A 15,411-nucleotide genomic window follows, 5' to 3' on the forward strand; every position below is an offset into this window, starting at 1 on the left:
AAAGCTGGTGGATTTCTGAAATCTCAATCACATTTGATGTTTGGTTGACCCAAAAAATAAATAATTGCCAAGAACCTCACAATACGATACACATCACGGTACTTGAGTCACGATACAATGATTTTGAGATATATCACGATGTTATACATAGTTCGCTGAGAACTGTAAAAGGTTTTATGCGCCTTAAAATCCGAGTTGCACGTACATCAGATTAGAGTGATAATTCTCGGGACAAACTGAGTCAAAACAATGTAATTCAAATTATCCATGCTGTTTTATTGTAACTACAAGCTTAAAGTTAAAACATATTTGCATGTTTTTCATATTATTTACATAATATGAGATTAACAATATTATTCAAGCCCATGTATACATTTACAACCCGCCTGAAACATGATTTATTATTATAAAAAAAAAAGAAAGAATCGGTAGTCAAATTGTGAATATCGATATCAAATCGGTATTCACATATCGCAATATATTGCCATATCGATATTTTTGCCCACCCCTAGTCCTGACAGATAAAGGAGCATACTTTAACGGTAGTCCATAGTTCAGGTCCCATCAGAGGGGACGTTGCATGCCATGTCCTGCGCTCTGGCCTCTGTTGTGCCAGTAGGTATTTAAAGACCCCAAAAAGTTCACTCCTCCTTGTTTTATAGTTTACATCAATGGTAAAAGGAAAAACTTAATGAATGACAAGACTGTGGTTGATCTCTGTGGTTCCTTTGTTAACCTCGTCAACCCTGTCCTTTGTTCTTGCCTTGTTTCCATGTCGTCACCTTACGCTTTGATTTCCACTTGTAAACACACGCAGAGGAAAACTAAGCCCTGCAAACACCTGAACATACTGCACACCTCTATCTGCTGTTTTTTTGTCATTTGAGCTAACGTTCCTTCCTCTCTCTGCCTCCTGATTCCTTCCCTTCTCACCGCTCAGGTGTTCCGCACCGACTTCATCACGGCCATGAAGCTGCCGGACTCCGCCCAGCTCGGCCCAGACGACTTCTACGTGCTGTCGGACCCCTGGAGACAGGAGTGGGAGAAGGGTGTGCAGGTCCCGGCCAACCTGGAGGCCATACCGGAGCCCGTGGTCAGGTAAGAGCGGCTCAGATGAAGGACCGTTAGATCGTGGAGCTCTGCAGACTTCATGCGCGGAGCTTCTCTCAAGGGTTTTGCATTGTTTGCATTTTCCAGTGGGAACATTGAGTTGATAAAATAGTTGGCTGGCAGTCGAATTCAAACTCAAGTCTGTGCCCCATCTTGCTTTTTGGATGCTATAAAGCCTGGACTCCTTGTGTTTGATCGGTGTTTACATTTATAATATAGTTGTCATGGAAACATTCACATACTGCAAACACAAATCTACAAAGACATGAGCTAAGCCCATTAAACTTTCTATTCTCCAAGGCATTCATACGCAAACACACACACACACACACACACACACACACACACACACACACACACACACACACACAGCAGGGGAAGCGCACGTATGCAACGAAACATAAACACATCAAGCTGGTAGGCAGATGTGCGCATGCATGCACTTCGACACACTTACCTTCACCACCCCTCCCTTCACCACGGCGGAGCTCTGCAGCTCTCTAGTACTACTGCAGCTGCTTCACATACCCATGTGGTTTTCTGGCGTTCAAGGAATTAATGAAAATGCTCAGACTGCCTGGTAATGCCTGTTACACAGACATGCTGTACTGGGAGGCCACACACACACACACACACACACACACACACACACACACACACACACACACACACACACACACACACACACACACACACGTTCAGCCTGGCCTGTTTTTGGGAGACTACTTGATAAATTATTTAACCAGGAAAATTGGGTTAAGAGTTGTTTTTTTTATTTTTTTTATACCTATAGAGGCGTAGACGGAGAAAGCTAATCCTCCCAGACCCAAAGCTGGTTGCATCTTTGTTGGATAGGGAACAAGGTCTCGTGTTGACTCCCTCCTGTCTGGTTTTCCTCTCAAATCCATCAACAAACTTCAACGAGTCCAAACCTCAGCACCGTCACAAGAAAGCCCTCCATCGATCACATCGCTCCAGCCTCACAGCAGCTTCTCTCGCTTCCCATAGGATCATGCATTGAATATAAGATTCTGCCATTCACCATCTCGGAGTCTCGGGTCGTCATCCTCCTCCAGCCAACTCACAGTGCCGTTGTTCATGCGTTCACCACAGGCTCCAGATGTTTTAGCCGCTCTACTCCTCGTCTCCTGGGTTCTCTCCCAAACCACCAGCTCTGCCAGGACCCGCTGTTGCTCCAACTGCTTCTCACAAGGCTCAGCTGGTCGCGGTTGCGTGCGTGTCGTGCAAATCTTGCAACATAGATGCATGAATCGCGAGCCTAGCGGGCCTAGCGAGCATAGCGAGCATGCTGTCCCAGCAGACCTCCCGTGGTTCTCGTATCGGCTCTAGCAGCACCGATTTTAGATGTCGTTGGCTAGTGGTGCGTTTGGTCAACCTGGATGAATCCTGAAATGATCCAAAAAGACGACCCAGATGCTGCGAGGGCAGAGGTGTCAAAAGTATTCACATTCATTACTCAGGTAGAAATATAGATACTATAGTTTAAAAATACTCCTGTAGAAGTTGAAGTATCAACTCAAGTTTTTTACTCAAGTAAAAGTATAAAATTACTGGTTTCAAAACTACTTAAAGTATAAAAGTAAAAGTAATGTAAGGGGGAAAAAAGCCATTAAGGACAAAAGCAATTGAAAATGAATGCATCTTAGTATAATGCAAATATATTAAAGAACCATATATGTGTACTATTGAGCATTAACATGTTTCAGAGAGCAGCAGATATGATGACTAGTTGCCTATAAGTATTGTAATGGTGCAAAAAGTCAAACTTCAGAGGCATGTTATCATTTATCCTAACCTTTATTGGAATGTACATCCAAGTTTAGTTGCAGGAATCTGAGGGAACGGATGTAAGAACAAAACTGGACAAGAACATCTGAAACAACCACAACCAAATTCACTCTATCCGGATGGAGCAATTTAACTGGATAGTTTTTTTTTAAAGGACGAAATGAAATAGAGTAACGAGGCTGTTTTTAAAATGTAAGGAGTAAAAAGTACAGATAATTGCGTGAAAATGTAAGGAGTAAAAGTAAAAAGTCGTCTGAAAAATAATTACTCCAGTGAAGTATAGATAACCAAAATTTCTACTTAAGTAAGGTAACAAAGTATTTGTACTTCGTTACTTGACACCTCTGTGCGAGGGGCAGAGTCCGATGAGCTCCATGACGTTGTCCCTTGTTAAGGACTTGCAGAATTACCATGACGGTAATCCAGATGCTTTGTGTAGCTGAGAGCGGCTGTATGTACATACACACTCAAGTGAAAGCAGTTTGCTCGTCAACCTGTGGCACTAAGAAACAGAGCGGGTCACAATATTAGGCAGAGGGCGTACCGGGCCTCATAACAGCAAGCTAAACCCTTAAGCTCTTTCCCGTTAGCTCTCGTTGACAAAGGTATCAAATGGATCAGGCTCGACATGGCAGGACACAGCTGCGGGTCTTTGGGAAGCTTTCTTCGCTCCTCGTGTTATCTAGGAAAGCTGTGAAGATTTGCTGCACTCCACTTCTTGCTTTTTGACCGGAAACTCCCAAGAAAAGCCGCAGCAGTGGGGCATTAAATCAATATCTGCACTGGCATTCTTGAAACGGTTGCTGTCGAGGAGGTCATCCGTCACGTCAACCCACACTGAACTGTGCACATAAGTAGTAACGGGTGCTGTAGCTGAAATGCCGGATACATTTGGAGGATTTCTGAAACAATTAAAACGTTTGATGTTTGTTTTTAATAGTATATTTTAGTAAGAGAGGGTGATATTGGCATGTTAAGATGTGGCCTATCCAGACTATCCAGTTTAAGTTACTTTGAAGGAAGATAATTTAGCATGCTGGGAGGGAGAGAGGAAGCATAAAGGCTGTAGTTAAGGATAGACACATGAGTTAAGGCTGATCTGTTAAATGACAGAATGATCAAGGGATTTACAGTGAGGCTGAAGTGATGATGGATGGACGATGAAATAGCGGAGGAGGCAGGAGTGACAACGAGCTGATGGTCCCCGTCAGTTTTGTCTGCAATATTAAGACGAACCTTTTTTTCTTTTTTTCTCAGCACTCTGTCCTTTTGATTTTTTGTGTTTTGCTTTTTTTTAAAGGGGACCTATTATGAAAAACACGTTTTCTCTTGCTTTAACATATATATAGTGGTCTCCCCTCAGCCTGCCAACTCAGAGAAGGAGGAAAGCAACCAAATTCTGCAGTGTCTGTACAGCCGCCAGGATGAGCCGTCCAGTGTCATGTGGCTTCTACAAGCCGTTCAGATTCTGCTCCCTTTACTTACGTAACGAAAATGCGATTTACATAGGTTGGCCTCCGATGCGTGAAATCACGCCCACAACTAAAGCCGGACATACACTGTGCGATTATCGGCTCGTTTTGAGGCGATTTTCCAGTCGTGCGACTTTTTTTTCATCGGGCCCGATTTTGACCCAATCGTTGCTCTGCCTCGTGCAGTGTACGTGGGGTAACGACGAGAGATTAACACCTCACGACGAGCTCCCGATTACAAATCGTGAGGTCGCAAGAAAATCAAGCGTGTTTGAAATCCTGGTCGCTCCTCGTGAAGGCATCGCACAGTTGAAGCAGCTGCGACCCGATTTGCCTCATCCTTTCGCAGAGAGCATGTACAATCTCTGATGTCACGTCAAAAACTATTATTTGTAGTTTAAGTGTTGCAAATTCACATTACAAATCATGTTTTAATAGCAGAAACAGACCGCATTTCCACATATGGTGCGGGTCGCCGCGTACCCTGCGCCGTAGGCTCTGCGTTGGTGTAACGCAGAACCATAAATCAGCCTTTAGTGTGCGCTGTCTGCTGTTCGGAACACTTTTTTCTCTTTTTTCTCTTCTCATTTTACTGGGACGTCGGGTTCCTCCGCCGAGACACAACTTTTGCGGTATGCGTTCTTTGTTGTGTCTAAAAATGATTCGCAGTGCCGACCCAATCAGAAACGGTACAGATATTTTGGCATTTTTTTAATATATATATATATATATATATATATATATATATATATATATATATATATATATATATATATATATATATATATATATATATATATATATATATATATAATTATAAAAAAATAAAAAATCCCCAAAACCTTTGATCAGGTGGGCAGGACGCACGTTTGGGTGGGCACAGCCAACCCCTGCCCCAAAACCGGCCTCCAGTTCCAGTACACAGAGGTCAGACGTGAGGATTATGATCGTATAGTGTGAGCAGACGGGTCGCATCCGAGCATCGGGTCGTACAGTCTGAGACCATAAATCGTGGGCTCTAAACTTTTGAACTCCGCGATCTAGTCGTGCAGTGTGAGATGGGGCAGTCTCATACGATTTAAAATATCGCACAGTGTACGCGGTGTATCGCGTCATTCAGGCAGCCAATCAGCACAGAGCCTCATTATCATAGCCCCGCCCACTCAGAATCCTGCATAGATAATGAGGTTAGAGAATGGGAAGATAAAGACATGGCTCAGCGGCTGAATTTCTAATTTATTTAGCAAAAACAATCAAAAGCTTGTTTTTAAGACATTCAAGGCCTGTTTAAAATAGGTATTAGATGCCATAATAGGTCCCCTTTAAATTTATTTGGGGCAGAAATCATCCGCAGTGCCTGTCGTGTTTGGTCTTCCTCTCACATGAGCTCCTGTTTGTCAGCAGAGCCAGAAAAGAGAGAAAAGTCGTCCCCCTCAAGAAGCGATGACTCATTGTTTTTTGGTGGGGGTTTCCCACATAAATGGTCCATAAATTTGAAATGAGATTAGTGGAGAGTAGGGATGCCTACGTAAACTCATTTGAGCTCATACATCAGCAAAATAAAAATAAAAATAAAAAAATAAAAACCATTCTGCAACGGGCATAAATAACATCTGTAAATATCCATCTGTTTTTCTTTTTGTATACTAGAATTTTTTTATTTATTACTATTTTTATTCTCTTTCTTATTCTTCTTCTTATTATTATTGTATATACTGTTTATAGTGTTATAGTGTTTATTATTATTATTATTGTTGTGTGATATTGTGTGATATTGATGCCTCTTGTTTTGCACTATCCCCTTTGCTGCTGTAACCTGGAAATTTCCCCTCTGGGGGACTATTAAAGGATTTCTTATCTTATTTCTTATCTTAATACGAATACTACAAACATGACAGGGTAATACAAGTCAGGACATTGTCGTTTGTCATTTACTGACGTTGCCCCAACATTGAGAGGGTCTGTCTGCGGTATTGCTGTGGATATTTGTGAACACTCAGGTTTTGGTCCTTCATACTCAGGAAGCTGAGATCATTTTCTCCTGATTACCCTTTTTTTACCACGGTATGTGTGAATGCTCGATTCTGATTGGCTGGCAGGTGGAGGTTATAAGTTATAATCTCCACCTAAGTGTAGGTTATCACTTACTGTATAACCGACACCTAGAAAACACGTTTGGTAAAATTGCCTGATAACTTTAATATCATTGCGCTGGATCAACTGCCAGGTGGTAACCACGGCAACAGAGATTCAGAGAAGAGCCGGTGTTCTGCCGATTTCGGCTGCTTTGCCGAAAAATGCTAACTACTGGTTTTCTACCTTTGTAGAACTACAATTTTACTGTGTTTTACTCGCTAGCCCACTTCCTTTTCCCCCAAGTGGTCCTTGTCTCTTGCCAGGCCGTTATTGTAAATAAGAAAGTTCTTAATGACCTGCTGGTTAAATAAAGGTGAATGACTGAATGAATATCAAATAAAGCCATAGAATTGTTTTTTTTTTTTCTCTTTATCGTATGTTCACAAAGTGTAATGCAATTGATGTCATGGGTCGTGTATTTTGAAGGATCAAATACTCAACATCCCATATTATCAATTTTACATCGTGCAAGAAATGATGGACGTGGCAATCAAACTTTGAAAATCGACTGTGCGCATGCGCGGAACCACAAAGTAGCATTTCTCGGCAGGGAGCAAGGATCGGCAGAACACCGGCTACCGCAGCACGGCGACATGAGTGATTTTGTCATTTCTTTTAATTTATTTGGTGAAACCTTTATCTATTTGAATGATTGATAATATTTGTAGCTTAATGAAACGGTTTAGGAAACTATCTGTGGACTCCCGTTGCTAAGTCGTATCTCTGGTCCGTCCTAGTTACTGGAGAAGTCAACACTGTGTCCATTGCATAAGGACCTTATGGGACGGTAGTGATTGTTCCAGGTATTAGTCAGACCCTCAGGTGTTACTGTTAAAAACTACCAGGTTCCAACGGCTGCGGACCAGAGATGAAATAGTCGGCTCAGCGGACTATTTTAGTGACCGTGGTATAAGCGGGATAATGCCCTTCGAGGTGCACATTATCATAAATATATGGACTTCCCGGAGGCAAAGTTCACGCCCCCGCGTCGTCCATATATTTATGATAATGTTCGCCTCGTCGGGCATTATCCCTTTTTTATTCATAGAGAGCGTTCTGATCTCTTCTTCTTTTATCTGTTGGTTTCATTCCATCTTGGCAAAGAGGACTAGAGGGTTACAGATCACCCTCTCTGAGATCTATCAGCCTCACGTGACTAATGGCCTCGCTCTGGACCCAACACACATCCGCTGCCCTCTGTGGGGCTTCTGGCTGCACACCTGAGTAACTGAGTAACTGGGATTCTGATTTTCTTCCTACCAATTGTAGTCAGCAGCATCCTGTAACGAGATGAACCAGTGAAAGATCACTGAAACTCCTCGCCGTGCCATCTAGGAGCTTTATTTCTACCTGCCACCCTTTGTTGAGTTCACAGCGTTGAACAGGTTCGGCAGCGCGAATCTCGCCTAAGTTAGTTCTTCTTGACATTTTACTGGTTTCTCCACACCTTAGTCTTACCATTAAAGTTTTTTAAATTGCTTTTTTTGCATATTGTGTACTCATGGTGGGAAATCTCCCCATCAAAGAAATGCTTGCCGTGGACCGTGTCATCACGGTGCGTTTACTGACAGGAGAGGATTGGGATGTATTAGTACTCCACACTGATGCATTTGCTCCGTTTCCTTTATTTCATTTTATCTTTTTCAACATTGTACATTAGCGTCTTGTCTTGTAAGGCCTATAAAGGACCCTCAAAACTTTTATTTGACAGTGAAGGTTGAGGATTTGATGTCACTGTAGGCTATGAGTGTATATATAGTTTAGAAGTGAGTATATTATAATGCATGAGTATATTATGATATGTAATATATTTATACTACTATAAATAGAGGTATGGGTATATTATAAATTATAAAGTCGTTGCAAACTATTTTGATCAAAAGTGGAACAGATCTGGTGATAGTAGCAAATATTGCTACTTAAGATGTGGATGGTTGGTTACTTAATCTTTTATTTTTGGTTCAATTTATTATTTCAGGAATTGTAGTGAATGTTTTTTCCCCCTTTTTGAGTTGGATTATTGTCACCTTTTGTATGTCTATGTGTGGACCCCAGGAAGAATAGTCTTCCCATGGTGAAGAGTAATGGGGATCCTTTTTAATAAACAATAAACTGAATGTCTGGCAAGAGGCCAGGACTGAAGTAGATATATTTGCAACAAACATCTATAGTTCAGTGTGACTTTCAGGGTCTTCTGTTCCAGTCGCTCTCCTAAGTCGAGGCACCATCGGGATGTAAAGATGGAACAACTGTAACAAGTGTTCCTTCTAGGTTCTGGTGTCTGTTTTGGTCTTTGAGGGACACCATGGAGTCCTGACCAGACATCCATACGCGATGAGTTGCAAAATGGGAGAAGGTTGGAACAAATTGTCCTTCATATTATCTGCAGTGTTTTCTTTACCATGGTGTCCCTGCATGGCAGCACGGTACCAGCTCCAAATGCATCCTTGTTGTGGTTGCCTCAAAACAACATTTGGTGCCTAAAATCAGAAAAATCTGTCACAACGACGACAGACGTGGACAGTAGAAGTGTTTCCACATTCTTCCCCGAATAAAAACTCAGAGCCAAATCAAAATACAGATGTGCAGAAGGAGAAGAAGCAGACCGAAGGGAGGGAGCTCTAGTAAAGTCCGCTCAAGCAGAAACGCTTGTGACGCCGGTTCAACTGAACTGAGCAAGTCAGAAGAAAACAAAGACAGACATCAAAAAACTGTCTGGGAAAATAAAATGTGCGGTTGTAATAGATGGTACGGTTGAGTTTCCTGGTGACTTTGTTTAAAGTGTCGATTGTACCAATCAAATGAAAGCCTTTGGTGTTAAAGGCCGGCCGCGGAGCACCTGCTGCACCGATCCACTGGAGCCGACCTGGAGCTTAGGGCTGGGCGATATATCGAGATTTTAATATATATCGATATATTTTCAAACGTGATATGGTACGAGACAATATCGTTTATATCGATTTAAAAAAAAAAAAAGATATTTTTTTTTTTAATGATTTTGATATAGCTTATTTTGTGACGAATTGACTTGAATGTTTTATTTGAGATTTGCACAAATGTTTTGTTATTTGCACAACTGTCAACCTCAGTGGAAAAGTCTGCCTGTTACTGTCTACATTGTATTAATCGCACAGTGTATTTTAATATAATTGTTATGCAGGAAAGGGATATTTGTTTTATTTTATTCAACGAGCATTTTTATTCTATATATGCAGGCAGTTTATTTTTATTTCATTTGTTTTATACATTTTGATATTGTGCAGACCTCTGTTAATAAAGGAACCTGTGTGACATTTGGCACGAGGCTTTGACTTAAAACTGACTTTTTAAGGGTTTGCCTCAGAAAAAAATGAAGCTAACAGAGATGCTATGCTATAATGCTTTGGGGGAAACCCCAATTATGGCACAGAAAAAATATTGATATATATCGAGTATCGCCATTCAGCTAGAAAATATTGAGATATGACTTTTGGTCCATATCGCCCAGCCCTACTGGAGCTGCACATCCCATGGCTGATGTGACTTTCAATAGAGCCGCTGAGACGCCAAGAGGTTTTTGCTCTTTGCGCGGTAGAATATCTCCGTCCCATCTGTAAACTCACCGGAGTTTTGTAAATGATTTGACACAGTATTTTTCTTTCCCCCAACGGAGCAGTTAAAGGGAGGAGACACATTAGAAGGCTGGTTCAGGGAGGAGATGGATCGTGCTGTCATAACTGTCTGGTTAGACTTAATATAACAGTCAGCAGTCTGTTAGCTTAGTAGAAAAAGACTTCAAGTAGAGAAAAACAGATACTCCGGCTTTGTCGATTAGAATCCAAATATTCCTCCTCAGACTCTTGAGCTTTTCAATCTAACGTTTAAAATCCAGTTTCTCTTCCTGCCTTCTATTTTGTCTTCACCGTCCTCAGCTTTGCATCCTTCCCCGCCGTCCTTCCTCCCGGTCCCACCTTGCACTCTTTGCTTTTTTTTTTCTTGTCTTTATGAATGATGACATCATCTCTAAAAATTGTCAGAAAGGAAAAGAGCTGCGGGTCATGTCTGGCTTCGGCGAAACCCCTCCACCACACTTCTCTTCTCTTCTGCTTGCACCATATTTGGTTGCTGTGGCACAATTTTCAGTAAAACCGGTGGGCGGTGAAGAGGTCACTGCGGTTTGATGTCTATTTATTTTTCTGTGTGCGCGCCTCTTTATTGAAGCGCTGCGGGAGAGACAAAAAGAAAAGCCGGCTGGAGATTCTCCTCACCTCCCCGTCTCCTTGTCCTTTTAGTGTTCTTTCTCTTCTTCCACCTCTGTCCCTTTCTTCCTCCCATGTTTCTGTATCTTTCTCAACACACTGCCCTTCATCCCCGCTCATAATCTCTCTTTTGTCCCTGCTGACTTTCCTCTTGCTTGCCCCCACCTCTCCGGCCGTCTCTCCTTTTCTCTGTATATTTTATCACTTACCCCCCCCAACCCCACACCCACCTTTTCTCTTCTCTGTCTTTTTCTCTATCTTCCCGTGGTTTTGTGGGGGCTGAGTGGAAATAATTAGCTGTTATGTAACACTGCTTATGTGCAGACACTGAATGGGGCTTTGGCAGTGACTCGACAGCCTTGGTCCCCAGGGACAGTCCTGAGCTAGAGAGGAAAATAATTGCACACACACATGAGAAGATATTCGCTCTTTTCTCAGAATGTAAGAAATGGGATGGCGGTTTTATTATTTATTACTTCAGCTTCCCCCCTTTAGACTCGGTGGCCGACCTGGTGGATGTGAACCCGTTGTTTGTGGTTTTGGCCAAACATGGTTTTCCTTTTGGAACAGTGTGTAAAGCTGTGGTCATTGAGAACATCGCATGGAGAGAGCCTCCTCACCATAGTGGTTTATGCACTGCTAGAAAGATTGATTATACACACACACACACACACACACACACAAAGAAAACAAATGTTTTACAGATGCATGTTGTTAAAGATGTTAACTGGGTTACAAACTTCAAATGCACGGAGACCGTGAGCTGTAAAGGTTACTGTCGGGTGGGTGACGACATTGGATAACGAGATGCATCGTGCAGTTCACGCCAGTGGAATATCTTTAGGTCATCTTTTTGGCATTTGTAATCACATGCAAATCTTGAGGGAGACAGACATGTATGGTATGTAAATTGGCTTTACACCAAGAGGGAATGGAAAGTTTGAGCACAGACAGGATGCAAAATGTCATTTAATGAGCCTTTGTGCCTTTTCTATATAATCATAACCCACACACGCCAAAGACTTTTGGACAAGCCAGCGATAGATTCATTTTACTTTTTCTGAGCTGCAGAGACCCTTGCATAGTAAATTATATCTACTTTTTACAACTAAAAAGGTGCAGAGTTTAGTCAATTTTGATTATTAGCTTTGATGTGTTATGACAGTCTGAGTCTTGCCAAATACAGAACACATTATTATGCCAATCCAGGCTTTGCACTGTTGGAATAACCTTTCAGATATATGCAAGTACTTTACAAACACGTAAGGAACAAGCGGTTTGCCGGGTTCATGCCTGGGTAACAAGCGTTATTGGCCTGGACCTTCGTCAGAAACACTGATTGAATTGGAACGGGTCTCCAGAGAAGGAGAAGCATTTATCTCAAGTGTGTATGTGTGCCAAGCTTTGCATTCAGGTGCAGAACAGAAGGAAGTGCCAGCCAGCAGCATTTGAATAGACACATTCCACTGGAACATCATGCAGTATGTAAAACCAGGGATTGTTACTGATTAAGCTGCTTTTGCTGTTTATATATATATATATATATATATATATATATATATATATATATATATATATATATATTCTATATATATAGAAACACGCAGATAATGACAGACGGACACACCCTTTCTCTGGGCGAGTCGAGACAGTGAAGCAGTGGGTCAGAGTGCAAATAGGCCAGAAATAACTCTGTGACACGCACGCACAAACACAGATATAATGGACTGAAGAGAGCCTGAGGACTGGAAGGTGGAAAAAGAGATGGGGAGGAGGAGGAATGGCTGGATGGTGAAGGTGGAGGACAGTCCAAATGCCACATTGTAAAGATTCAGCTATATCTAAAGTTGAATCTTGACATTTACAGTGATTTTTGCTATTCTCTCCCTCTCCGAGGCTTGAGTTAGGTAAATAGTGGTTCTGCCCTTTTAACTTAATGTCAGAGTAGATTTCATAAGGGAGACATATACTGACATTATCATTATTTTTTAATTGTGTCATCATTTACTGAGGTCTTAATAAAATGTCCATGATATACTTCTGCCATTTTTTTTTTTACAGCCTTACTCAGAGCAAACAGCCACTTAACTTGAGATGGTCGTGTCAGAGTTGATGCAAACATCCCAATTAGGGCTGGGCGATATGGACCAAAAGTCATATCTCGATATTTTCTAGCTAAATGGCGATACTTGATATATATCGATATTTTTTCTGTGACATAATTGGGGTTTCCCCCAAAGCATTATAGCATAGCATCTCTGTTAGCTTCATTTTTTTCTGAGGCAAACCCTTAAAAAACAGTCAGTTTGCCAAATGTCACACAGGTACCTTTATTAACAGAGGTCTGCACAATATCAAAATGTATGAAATAAAAATAAACTGCCTGCAGATATAGAATTAAAATGCTTCTTGAAAAAAATAAAACAAATATCCCTTTCCTGCATAACAATTAAATTAAAATACACTATGCAATTAATACAATGTAGACAGTAACAGGCAGACTTTTCCACTGAGGTTGACAGTTGTGCAAATAACAAAACATTTGTGCAAATCTCAAATAAAACATTCAAGTCAATTTGTCACAAAATAAGCTATATCAAAATCATATATATATTTTTTTTTTAATTGATATAAACAATATTGTCTCGTACCATATCGAAAATATATCGATATATATTAAAACCTCGATATATCGCCCAGCCCTAATCCCAATACATACTAGCATGCATAGAATGTATTTCTTTATTTCTCCATTATATCTCCCTGTTAAAATCTCGGGGACACTGCGAGCCACCTGCTCAAGTCATTGCTGTGGTTTCGGTGAGGAATGTTAGGAGTCATAGCTTTGCTTTTTTACCTGCGTTGCAGAGCTTTTGGTGAAAGTCCACTGTTATATCCAGACTGAGAAGTCGAAAGGAATTAAAACAGTCTGTCCTCTAAACAAAAACAAACTCCAGAACGAAGGGAGGGAAAAGCACCTGCTATGTGGTTTTCTCCATGGAGAAATGATGAAACTCTGTTAATCTTCTCGCCTGGAAGGAAGAGCGCTGGCAACTCCTGGAACACATGAGGTATTTGTTTCCCTTCTTCCGTGCAACCGAGGAGAAACGGCCAGCTAAATGTCATGACAGACGCGCTGATGCAAGTAGGCTAATCACAAGCATAAAACAACAGCAGAACAGGAAGGGAAAGAGAAGGGGATGGTGGTTGGAGGATTAAGAATCGCCTCGGGGATTTGAGCGGCCCGGTCCGACTGCAGCCAACGCTGTGAATCCTCACACAAGCGTATAAAGTTTCTTTATTTGCACACTCATTTCATTAAAATGTGTCAATATAACGTCCAAGAAAACATCTGGAAAATGCCGTCTTGCATCAATAGAGTCGTTTGTCTCTAAGAAGATAAGATGAGTCGGTGGGGTGCGTATGAACTAATAGCTGCAACACATGCACCACGCTGGTGTGTGCTGGAAGTCTGATGGACTGTGACTCCCGTGATTCACGTCTGACAACATTTAGATGGGTGAATGCACATCCAACAGGCTGGATCGTACATACGTGCGTGCTTGTGTGTCGCTCTGGGAGTTGCAGCCTACATGGATGACCTGCAGACTGAGCCGACGTGTGCGGGAGCAGATGGGTCGGATGAACTTCTAAGTGCATGGATTGATGGTTTTACGGACTGCCTGAAGAAACTACGCCACACATGTTGCCTCAAAGTGCTCAGCTGAGGCCGTATTGTTGTTGTCATTAAATTAGCTGATGACTAACAGACAAGTTAGCAAAAACCCGGCCTTGCCGTCCAACTGGATGTGAAACGAGAGCAGGACACATTCCCAAACTAAGAAGTTAAGTGAAATACATCATGTCGAATACAAGGATTAATATGAGACAGTGATGTGTTGTTGGATGGCATGCTAACCAGACTTGGAGGGATCACTTACGGGCTTTGTGATGGATATCCAGGGTTGGAAGGAAAGCCATATTCACCCATATTAACTCATCACCGCATTGCTATGAGGGGTCAGCTAGTGTCTTCCTGACCGCAGGCTGATTTGGTTGCTTTTGGCTGAATGGGGTTAGCGAATATGAGAACTGCGAGTCTTTAAGTATAGCTTACGAAGCCAAATTGGGGTCTTGCTGTCTGTATCTGGTGGGTCCCCATGACAAAAGTAATAACATGTTATAGTGAGAAATTGCTTTTGATCTCTTTCATGGGGAAAAGGGCAATAACTTCCCACTGAGGCTGGAGGGAAACTGTAATGGCAAATGAAGCTGCATAACAATAATAATACACGCTCATTTCTGGGCCAGCTCACAGAGTCACTGGGTGCATCTTAAGGAGGAGGCTGCTAATCTGACACAATCGAGCTGGGTTGATGGAGTCGTTGACCGCCTTAGAGACTGACCAGGTGTTGGCTGACTGCTATATTGACTAGACCAGGGGTCGGCAACCCGCGGCTCTAGAGCCGCATGCGGCTCTTTAGCGCCGCCCTAGTGGCTCCTGGAGCTTTTTCAAAAATGTTTCACCTTTTTTTCCTTTTTTTCCCCTTTTTCTTCCTTTTTTCTCTTTTTTTTCTCTTTCTTTTCTCTTTTTTTCCCTTTTTTTCTTTCTTTTCTTGTTTTTTTTTGCTTTTTTCTTCTTTTTT

The 15,411-nt window shown here is 41.8% G+C and overlaps 1 protein-coding gene across 1 annotated transcript in view; it reads left to right on the top strand.

Annotated features, from left to right (window-relative positions):
- Nucleotides 1–15,411, top strand: part of jade2 (jade family PHD finger 2) — a 293,930-nt gene that overhangs the window by 87,606 nt on the left and 190,913 nt on the right. The window contains exon 4 of the mRNA XM_061740530.1: nt 941–1,098. Within this exon, the coding sequence (XP_061596514.1) occupies nt 941–1,098 (158 nt within the window). The remainder of the gene's footprint in view (nt 1–940; nt 1,099–15,411) is intronic.

Source organism: Cololabis saira, chromosome 14 (assembly GCF_033807715.1).
Source record: "Cololabis saira isolate AMF1-May2022 chromosome 14, fColSai1.1, whole genome shotgun sequence".
In the NCBI taxonomy this organism is placed as follows: Eukaryota; Metazoa; Chordata; class Actinopteri; order Beloniformes; family Belonidae; genus Cololabis; species Cololabis saira.